Raw genomic sequence first — 11,620 nt, 5'->3', positions numbered from 1 at the left:
AAAAAAACTGCAGTTTCCAAAACTTTATTTAATGCTAATGCCATAAATAAAAGGACATTAAATAGAATATTAAAAAGTATAGGATAGGATATAAAAAAATTTGGAACTTAAATTGTACGAGTATACATGGGTACAGGACGTCTGTCGGGTCATCTAGAATAAATATATGTTCAAATGATAATAAAAAATATTGAAAGGAAATAAAATAAATATTAAACAATGACCTTTGTGTATTATAGTTGATTTGTTTGGACCTAATTTATTTATCTACAATTTAAGAATTAATTTTAATAGGCTATTTCATAAAATCATTTCGACAATTATAAATTAAAACAAAATGCAATATGGGAATGAATTACTTCTCTATTTTACATTTTTGGTTACAATTTTTTTCACTTTTAACATTTTCAATTTAAAACTTAAAGAAAAACTATATTAATAATCATGTAAAGTTTAAATATCTGCTTTCAACTGATCATCAGACAGTTTAATCTTTTCGCCAGGCTTAAAAGCAGGCATTCCTAAATATGGACATGTAGCACAACGGAATGCATCACCCAAGTAACACTATAATAATTTAAATAAAAGTAATAAAATTACGTTTGAAACTGACTTAAATAAAGTATTACTCACACTCCCGCATGATGATTTTTGTATTGGATTGTCAATTTTATTTGCTAAACCTCCTGCCTCAGCTTTCAACTCTTCAGCTAAACCACAAGAACAATCCTTGCAAGCTTTCCTCTTTCCAGTGGTCCCACAAACTGTAATAATGTACAATTAATTTCATTCAATTTAAAAGATTGAGCAGTAAGATAAATAATTTATGTTGCTGTATGTGGCATTGCGCATAATGAACTAAAGTTTTCTTATTTTGTGTAAATATTTTACAATAAAAATAAAAATTATTATTTAGTTTATTAAAGTCATTCAAAATTAAATAGTGGTGTATGGCATTGTGCCTTAAGGCAAATTGCTGGAACTTCCCGTACCGTAATGAAATATTCGAGAAATTTCAAACGTTTTCAAATATATTATTACATTTACTGTAACTTTCATTATTTTGCTATTTTTATCTGAGCAAATCAAATGTAAACCATAAATCAATTTATCTCCAGAACATTAACAATCGTCATTTCATTTCGAACTCAATTTCAAAAAAATAGTTGCCTAATTTAAACACAAAATTGAAAAAGTCTAAACGCATTTGCAAATAATTCTGTGCGACATTTTCACTTATACTGTGCTTAGCTTGGCGGCATTTTCACAAATTGGAAAAGTGCTCCAGTCATAAAGAGTCCGCACTTGGGTAAACATTTGTACCAGAGTGGCGCTTAGACTGTGCTTAGCCTGGGTAATTTTTTGAATTTTTAATCCAAAATTACAAAAATATTTTATGGAAAATAAAAAAATATGTAATAATTTTTTATCCTCAAAAGCAATTGTTTTGTCAATACAAGCAGAAAGTTTTTTAGATCATTTAAATCGGACGCTTAGTTCACTCATAAACTGCCATTTTTTGCACATTTTTTGCTGTATCTCCGAAACCGCTGGACCTGCCTCTGCCACAAACTAATCACCAGTTCTTCCCGTCAATACGAATTGAATGTTTTTTTGATCATTCAAATCGGATGCTCCGATCTCTCAAAAACTCGATTTCTATTTTCTGCACTTTTGGCTCCGTATCTCCAAAACGGCTGGACCTGCCTTTGCTAAAAACTAATCAGCACAGCTCCTATTCAATATTCCCTATCAATAGGAATCGAATGTTTTTTGAACTATTCAAATCGGTTGATCAGTGCGCCCGAAAACGTGGACGAAAAAATGCGGACATACAAAAAAACTCAATTTTTTCTGAGGTATGCCAAAATGTTCAGAAACCTTCAAAACGTCGAGAAATGCTAAAATTTTCATTTTCGATTTTCGGCCCATTACTATAACTACCCTACGGGAAGTTAAATAGACTATTTGACCTGTCAATGTAATTAGATGAGAGATATATAGTCAACCCTATGTGTAATATGGAAACCCGGCTATGAGAACTCAGATTGTAAACAGTTCATATATTGTTAATTTGTTATGATAAAAAAGCATAATATTTTCATTGAATTGAAGAGTTTATATAAGGTCATGATAAAAAATTTAACAAAAGCTAAACAGCAATCTGCGAACATTATATAAGAGTTTATTGTAAGGTTCGATAAAAAGGCTATGATAAAAAATGTAACAAAAACTAAACTATAATCTGCAAAAAAAATTCAAGCTGAATTTTTTTAACAATTCTAACAGTACCAAATCCCATATCGTGCATAGCCATAGCATTTTTATTTTAAATAATCGTCACTGTTAGCATATGAATTGTTATTTAGAAAAATTAATTATTAGCGTATTTTAATTTTAAATTGTCCTAGATTGTACAAATTAGTAACGCACTAGCTTATTTGTTGCAGTCTAGAAATATTGCAAACTATTTTTAATCAAATCCTACACCAATATCTGGGAAAACTCATTGAACATGATTTTGAAGTCATATATATATATTCAATAAAATAATAAGAGTTCAATAAAAATAGTAAAAATCAATAAAACTATTTTTATTGATGTTACGCCCGAATTTAAACTCAAATTAAACATATATATCAACATCAAATTCAAGACTATATATATATATATATATATATATATATATATATATATATTATATATATATATATATATAGTCTTGAATTTGATGTTGATATATATGTTTAATTTGAGTTTACATACATATATATATATATATATATATATATATATATATATATATATATGATACGTTAATGCTTTTCAGTCAATCGTCAAAATAAAAGAAAATTAATAACTAAAAATATTTATTTATAATATACGTTTCGACACAGGTTGTGTGTCATTATTCAGCAATTCTTTGTTAACAGTATCACACCAGGAAAAACCATTTTTTGAAAAAATACAAATAGAAAAACCAATCATACATTACATATAAAATAAATATAGTAAAATAAATAATATTAACTGAACATGTTTTGTTTTTAATTTTAAAACTGAGTTTTAAATGGTTTTTCCAGGTGTGATACTTTTAACAAATAATTGCTGAATGATGACACACAACCTGTGCCGAAACGTATATTATAATTAAATATTTATATTTATTTGTTTTCTTTTATTTCGACGATTGGCTGAATATCATTATTCAAGATAAATATATATATATATATATATATATATATATATATATATATATACATGATAAAAATTGTTTCTTGGGCATCCATCCAATAATTAAAAAAACAGTTTTAATGCAAAATGTTTTAATTAAGAGAACATACGTTTCGGGTCCAGATTTGACCCATCTTCAGTGCTACAAATAAATATATCAGGGTTACAAATTGAAACAATATAAAAAATAATATAAAAGATACATAATTACAGCCAAAAATAAGTAGAAACAATGTATATGAAAAGTATATATGAAAAACAACATAAAATAAACAAATGTAAAGAAACTCACCATACAAATAAATTTTAAAAAAATATATAACACAAAGAACAACACAAAAATGCAACGAAAAAATAAGTATGAAATAAAAAATTGAAAAAACATCAAGTTATGACGGTAATAACGGCTCCATCACTACATGTTGGTATAAAAAATCCACTTGGTCTGGACGTTATTTAAACTACCATTCCTATCACCCCAAATCGACTAAGATTGCATCTATCATCAACTTACTAGACCATGCCATCCTTCTTTCTCATCCATCACATTGGGAAAAAAATATCAATTTGATATATTCTACCCTTCAAAATAATTCCTATCCACTACAACTTTTACGCTCAGTAATTAATAATAGATTACTTTTCTTCGTAATAAACTCCGTACATCTTCCTCATTTACCTCCCATTCACAACAAAATAGCATCACTTCACAACCCTTAACCCTGTTCCTGAAAATTCACTATCTCTCAATTCCTTCATCTCATTACCGTACATCGATTGCCTTTTCCACTCATGGAAAAAACTTTTTTCATCCGTTGGTCTGAAACTAGTGTGTTCGACTGGACACACTCTCACAGACTTATACACTAATTTAAAAACTCCTACCCCTATTTCCCGCACGTCAAACGTTGTATATGTCATTGATTGTAATGATTGTTCAAGTTGTTATGTTGGAGAAACTTCACAATTTCTCTCAAAAAGAATGCGCCAACACGAACTTAACAGTCTTAACAGGAAACAAAATAAAACCATGATCACCGAACATGTCTCCAACTTTAAACATTCTTTTAATTTCACCAATCCAAGAATTATTCATCGAGAAGCCAACACTTTACGCAGGAAGTTTGCTGAGAGTATTTTATACAAATATTACCTACTATTAACAAACGTTTTGATTCGGCTTCTCTTTGCAATATTTACCGCGATGCTTCGAACAATTTTTTCAATATGCGCAATACTTCGTAACATTCTTTTATGTAATATATATATGTATGTATGCGTATATTTGTGTATGTGTATATGTACATATATACATGTTTATGTTGTGGATATACATGTATGGGCATATATGTTGCATTTGTGTGTATATTGATTTTACATATATGTTGTAATTGCATGTGTGCATGTGGTTGTTTATGTTAGTTATGTTTTTGTGTATGTGTATGCATTTGTACATTTATTGTGTTGCGTATATATACATATATATGTTGTGTTATAATTGTTTATATAATAACTTGTTTTTTTTTTTTTTAACTTTTATCGTTTTCAGTTAATATCTTTACTTTTTCTTAATATAATTCTCTATTTCACAATTTTTTACATTGTTCTATCTTGGTTTTATTATGTTTCTATATTTTTATTTTGATCCACATATTTCATTTTGATCCAGCTTTGTTCAACCGTCTGATTATGGATGACTTACATATTTAAAAAAAATTTCTATGTTCCTTGCGCATGATCGCTGGAAAATTCTTCATAACTGTAACCCTTAAAATTCTCTCTATCCCGTTCTCTCATCCAATGACGATACAGTTTCCACTATATTCCGCTGCAAACACGTAGGCCCACATTTTACTCTCGTTTCACACACGTAACTCTGTCTCCAAACTAACAAGATGTGTTTTTGGAATAAGCTTTTTTACAATAAAACATATTATTTATTTTAATTTTACAATTTTCAAAAATTTCATAACTTGATGTTTTTTCAATTTTTTATTTCATACTTATTTTTTCGTTGCATTTTGTGTTGTTCTTTGTGTTATATATTTTTTTAAAATTTATTTGTATGGTGAGTTTCTTTACATTTGTTTATTTTATGTTGTTTTTCATATATACTTTTCATATACATTGTTTCTACTTATTTTGGCTGTAATTATGTATCTTTTATATTATTTTTTATATTGTTCAATTTGTAACCCTGATATATTTATTTGTAGCACTGAAGATGGGTCAAATCTGGACCCGAAACGTATGTTCTTAATTAAAACATTTTATTAAAACTTTTTAATTATTGGATGGATGCCCAAGAAACAATTTTTATCATATTATTTCACCATCTGAAGAAAAACCTCTCGCTTATATATATATATATATATATATATATATAACTAATAAAGCCTAGAATTCTTTTGTAACTAATTGTATGTATTCATCCAACTGTATAATTTATATTTAATTTCAGGATATTAAATGTTTTAGACAGTAAAGTGTAACACCTACAATTGAAAGACACCCAGTTAAAATTATCATGCGAATATGAAAGAGCAGATGCAGCAAAAATATGTCCTGAAAGCATAAGGAACGAAGAAGAACATTCCTGCCTTTATTCCCAATTTTTTTAACAAAAATCTATAAAAAAGGTCCAGTAGCTACTTAAAACTTATAATTTTGGTTAAAATGCCTTCTTGACGTTTATACAAATAAAATTAATATTATCACCCATGGTAGCATATATTAAAGGAATATATGGTTTACGTTTTTTTAGTTTAGTAATTTATAATATTACATATTTTAAATAAGTAACAAACACATCTCTACGGAATTCTATGTCTTGGACACATAACATTTGCTCTGAAATATTCCTAAAAATAAGATTATTACAGTATCCTCTTTTCCTTTATTCCAACACTTTCTTGGTTATTATATTTTTTAACTTTCCTTTATGATCATTATATTTCTTAGTTTCCAATTTTAAAATGTTTGCACATTTTTAAGACAATTGTAACAGTTTTTGAGGTAACTATAAAAAATATTCTTTTAAAAAAGCCACATCTAAAACCCTTATTGAACCAAGAGTGGGATAAATATTAGTTATATAGATAGATAATTGTCTTATAATATTGAAAAATGTTTCACAAATTTTATAAATCATCAATCTGATCCATGCAGCTATACTCCAGTCAATGAAGAGTTTTGGGCCCGATTTTTTTGATGCATGAAATTAGGAATTAGGTTCATCCTACCCTCAACTGCAAAAGTAAAAACAATTTGGACTCCGCCGCCACCCTCCGGGGAATGACACCCCTTCTCAGTGGTGTAATTTTATTTAAAAAAATGTTTTAATAATATTTTCAAAAAAACAAATACTTTTCATTTTACTGGCATCTAAAAATTCTTTTTTTTTTCTTTTTTATATATATATATATATATATATATTTATTTTATCATGTAATGAACAAAATAATGTCAATTAAAATCTTAAAAACATAAACTTCTCCTTCGGGGAAGTTAATTCTCCTTCGAGAAGTTAATAAATCGGTTCTAAGAATAATATTAAACTAGATTTGAAAAAGCAAAGTTGTTTTTATTTCGTTCAAGATTTAATTGTTTTATTTAAAGCCATTTAGCAGTGAGATGCTACATTTTATACATTTCAGTGCGATTAAAATTAATCGTATTCCATCTAGAATTAACTTGGTTAAAGAGATCTTGATGGATTCTAGCACATACCATTACTTTAGTACAAACGATTTTCAAAAAACTCACAATTTATAAAAAAAAAATTTTTCCAGTTTTTAATAAACAACTTATTGACTTTGTATTTTTTTTTTTTACTTATATATTATATTTTTTGACTTATATTATATTATATATTTGACTTATATTATACTATTTTCATTATATCTCAGAAAGAATAAAAGTATGTAGATAAAAATTTAACATTTTTTTCTGACTAATTATTGCTTTCTTTTCTTTTAAAAAATATTGATAGAGTTATGATTGTTTAAAGAGTATGCGGCAGTGCAACCAGAGTTTCTTTCGAGCCCTTCAACCATTTGCCGTTTCAAAATAAAGAGTTATGGTAAAATTTATAATAAAAAACGTAGCCCTTATAATTGCCTTCAAAATGATATATTACAAGTTCAGATAAAATCAAAATTAGAAGAGTTATGATTCAAAAACTCATCATATTTTTGTCTAATTTTGTCTATATTTAAATTAAAGTGTAAGTACACAGTATTAGGTGCCCAAAACTATTGATTGTATGTATGATGAATTCTGGTTTCTTATTCCATAATTAAATAATTTATAATATGTAATCATAAATATCAACTGTTTTTATTTAAGGGTTGAAAAAAATTATAGATTAATTAATTAATTAAGGTAGTTAATTTTGAGAATTTGAAATAACATTCAAATCATTAATTTTTTCAATTTCAGAATAATTTTTTTAAACAATTTTTTCTTATGGATTTGTTTTTAAGGGTCAAAAAAGAGTTGGAAATTCGATAATTAAGATAAAGAGGATAAAATATTATTTACTTTATACTTGAATCTTTTTATGTCATACCAAAATTTATTTTAGGTGTTTTTTCAACTCAAAGGATGTTCGCAAGGTTGTAGAGTTTTAAAGGCATTGAAAATTACTTTATTGTGAGGTAAATGTATTAGGAAATATTTTACAATTTTATTATTTAATATTAAACACGTTTTCACTTATAAACATTTGCACACGTTTCGTAGTGCAAATAGTTTTTACTTTTTAACTTAAGGGTAAGATTAGAGCACTTTCAAAATTTCATGCAAATTGGAGCAGAGTAAAAAAAATTCAGAGTTTACACCCTTTTTGCATCTCCTACTAGATTCAATGTTAATTATCTAACTATATATTGATAATCTAATAATTTCTAACATGAATAAAGATTTAACATTTTGATAGCATTGCCGTAATTACCTCTTAAGCTACTAGGATCGGGCTTCTTTAAATCTTCCTCATCTAACAAGTCATCATCATTAATTACTTCATCATCATCATCATCATCAAGCTTCCAAACAGTTGTTGCTTTTTATTTTCTGCAGCTAATGATAGTTTCACAGATGAACCCACCTGTATTCAATGTTTAAAAGTACAATATATTGTTATTGGTTATCTATTATTAAACAATATATAAAAGATAATTATATAAATGATAAACATAAACTAATAGACTATAATATGCAGAAAGAAAGAGTCAATGTATTAAGGTGACCATATGCCCTAGATTGGCAAGGACAGCTCTTGATTTCCATTTTGCTCTCCAGATTATTCTAGAAGTGATATGTGTCTTAAACTCAAGTTTTTCATGCAGAATTGTTCAGACTTTTTAAAAAGATTCTTATTTTACTCACATTTTCACATTCAGATACTAAAAGTGATATTACTTACTAAAAAAAGAGTAGAAAAGTGTACAGAATTTTACACAATGCCAAAAACATCATTGCCCGCAATTTTGATTCACTAATTTTTATTCATTCAAAATAAATAATGAGTGGAATTTTATATACTTTATATATCTAAATAGTATTTGCTAGATTTCTTTAAAAAAATACCAAATTTAAAATATAAAAATATGGTCACCATAAAATATATAGACATTATAGACATTATAAAGTAACCAGTAAAAAAACTATTAACCTTGTACTTGTAATATTTTTTAAACAGCTCAACTTTTTTTAGATTTAATTTCAAATCACATAATAAATATAGACATACTAAAAAATAAATAAAACCTTTCTAAGGTTAAGAAACAAAAATGGTAAACATAAATGGAAGTTAGTAAACATAAGTAAAACTTAAATTTAGCATTTTTTCTTAAAATTAATTTACCTCAAAACTTGGCTTTTCACAATAAACTCATTTGAATTTTCAATTTTTTCTTTTATAGAAGTTTTAGTGAACCCGTAAATTTTTAAATTTGATACTATGGAAGCAGTATCTTCACACGAGTAATAAAATATGAATTTTCCATTTGGTTTCAAAATTTCTAGCAGGCGTGAAAGGACTTCAGCACTTATTATTCGCGAATCATTTCTCATAAAAGATAAAACGACATTAAATTTATGTTGAAGTTGAGTTTGTTTATCTGTGAAAATAAAAATATAAATATGGCAAATATATTAAATATATAAAAGTTTAATGAGTATTCCTTTGTAAATATTGTTAAGAAATCGAAAACTCGCCTGATAAAAGTTCATTTATTGAATTTAGGCATGATGTTTTTACACCGGAAATATTTTGAATTTTCTCAACAAGTTCTGTAATTCCCAGCACTAAAACTTCATCATTTTCTTTTATATATTCCATTATTACAAATGTCATACAATAATAATATATTTTATTTCCAAAAGTGTAGAAAAACTCTCTATTGTTTGAAGGTTATGCACAAAATAGATGACATTGATATTTTACAATAATAAATGATTCATACTTTTAAGTCATGCCAATCATGTGAAGGTAAGAAAATAACATGAGATACTCATAGAGTTGCCAACACTACAGTTTTAGCTGTAGATCCACAGATAAAAAACGAGCATAGATCTACTGATCTACTGTTTTTTGGAAATCTCTTCTTTTATCTATGAATGTATTGAATGTATGAATGTATTTATGTATGAATGCTTATTCATTTATCATGCTTACTTATCTATGCAGTTATATATGACATGACATAACTAGTGGGGTGCATGGCATCGTGCCTTAAGATTCATTGCTGGAACTTCCCGTACCGTAATTAAAAATCTTGGCACCGAACCCAAAAAATGTGTACACATTATCAAAATCTCTATAAAATATCTGATAATTTGATGTACATATGTCCAAAAAACATTTTTGACTGCCAAATAACATTTTTTAAACTTATTTTTATTGAGAGTTCATAACAGCTGGACCTGACTTCCCAAAAATTCAATCAGTTGTTTACCTTGTCAATACAAGTAAAATGTTTTTTTTTATTATTGAAATCGGACGCTCCGTTCTCTTAAAAACTGAGTTACCGTTTTTGGCTCTTTTTGCCCCGTATCTTCGGCTAAACCTACCTTCACCAAAAACTAATCAGCACGTCTCCTTATCAATACAACCGAGTGTTTTTTGAATTATTGAAATCGGTTGATCGGTGTTCCCAAAATCGTCAACGAAAATTTTTATCCGCACACGCACACACACACATACATCCATTATTTCTAAGGTATGCCAAAATGTACAGAAACCTTTGAAACGTAAAGATATATACAAATTTGCATTTTCGATTTTTTGCGATTACTATAATCATAGATAAAAAGGAGTATATTATAATGACTATAACTTACCATGAATGCGATTTGCGATTACTATAATCATGGCCGGTAATCTCCGAACAAATGTAGATTACCTTGTTCTGAAATGAATTGGTATTCGAATAGATCGAAGGATGGCGCTACGATTTCCAATTTCATTGATCTAACCATGGGGGGTTATCTCTGAACAAATACGCTTTACCGTGTTTTGACATTGGGTATTGCCAAGCTTTGATTATAGATGGCTTACATTCGCTCAATTACAACAACGCTCGTTCGCGCATTTGACAGCCGTCGTACGAATGTGCCAATAACCTATATGTTGTTGCTAAATATTAAAAGTTCTAGTGAATATTTAATAAATAAATTTAGTGTGGTCACGTGCCAAGTTGTTTCAACTAATGAATATTGAATTGCACGTCTTAAGTGATGGCCAGGTATGTATGATGAGTTATATTTATTTATATAATGAAAATGTATAATAATAATACACGATGAAAATGTCAGAAGTCAAACACTTTTCAATCAATTCAAGAAAGCATCCTAAAGTTCATGTTCTCCGGAGCCTAAATATGCCGGATTTGTACTATATGAATGTATTTAATAATAATTATTTTAGAACTTGGTATATCAATGTCAATTCATAAAAATGATGTAGAGGCAGTGGCAGATTGTCGAAGGAGAGTAATCTTACTTCAGGTAACTAAATACAAGTTGCTTATATATTTTATTTTGAATAATGTAGTTGTATCTTTAAATCAAGTATCTGTCTTTCTTGTAATAATTTATATAATAATATGCTTCTTGTTTAGGCTTCTTTGAGCTGTATTGAAGTGTGTGGATTAGACAAATCTCCTTTACGGGAATCATGAAAGAGTTTTCCTCTCACACAGTCACGACTAGGAGAGCATTCTGATGTAGAATCAGGCGATAATTCTGATAGAGGGTAAACAAAATAATCTAATAAAAAAACACGACAGTGTGCAAATCCAGGGCCAAGTAATTTTAATTCTAAAGACCATTTGCAAAGAAAATAAGTAAGGACATAATTCTTGCTTTGAAACTGTACAAAAAG

The 11,620-nt window shown here is 27.7% G+C and overlaps 1 protein-coding gene and 1 long non-coding RNA gene across 2 annotated transcripts; one reads left to right on the top strand and one right to left on the bottom strand.

Annotated features, from left to right (window-relative positions):
• Positions 1–369: 369 nt before the first annotated feature.
• LOC113367326 (anamorsin homolog) lies at positions 370–9,617 on the bottom strand. Its single transcript, XM_026608938.1, is given in 7 exon segments — positions 370–567; positions 634–764; positions 8,189–8,296; positions 8,299–8,341; positions 9,101–9,112; positions 9,157–9,356; positions 9,454–9,617. Coding segments are annotated over 7 exon segments (747 nt in total). The 5' UTR covers positions 9,593–9,617; the 3' UTR covers positions 370–453.
• A 1,304-nt stretch (positions 9,618–10,921) lies between these two features.
• LOC113368271 lies at positions 10,922–11,405 on the top strand. Its single transcript, XR_003366379.1, has 3 exons — positions 10,922–10,982; positions 11,165–11,244; positions 11,358–11,405. It is a non-coding gene; the product is annotated as an uncharacterized LOC113368271 (long non-coding RNA).
• Positions 11,406–11,620: the final 215 nt, after the last annotated feature.

Source organism: Ctenocephalides felis, unplaced genomic scaffold, assembly GCF_003426905.1.
Source record: "Ctenocephalides felis isolate EL2017-DRISC unplaced genomic scaffold, ASM342690v1 CF-g0.4_SCAFFOLD_01170, whole genome shotgun sequence".
In the NCBI taxonomy this organism is placed as follows: domain Eukaryota; kingdom Metazoa; phylum Arthropoda; class Insecta; order Siphonaptera; family Pulicidae; genus Ctenocephalides; species Ctenocephalides felis.
The sequence above is the reverse complement of the archived record's forward strand: the minus strand, read 5'-3'. Positions and strand labels throughout refer to the sequence as shown.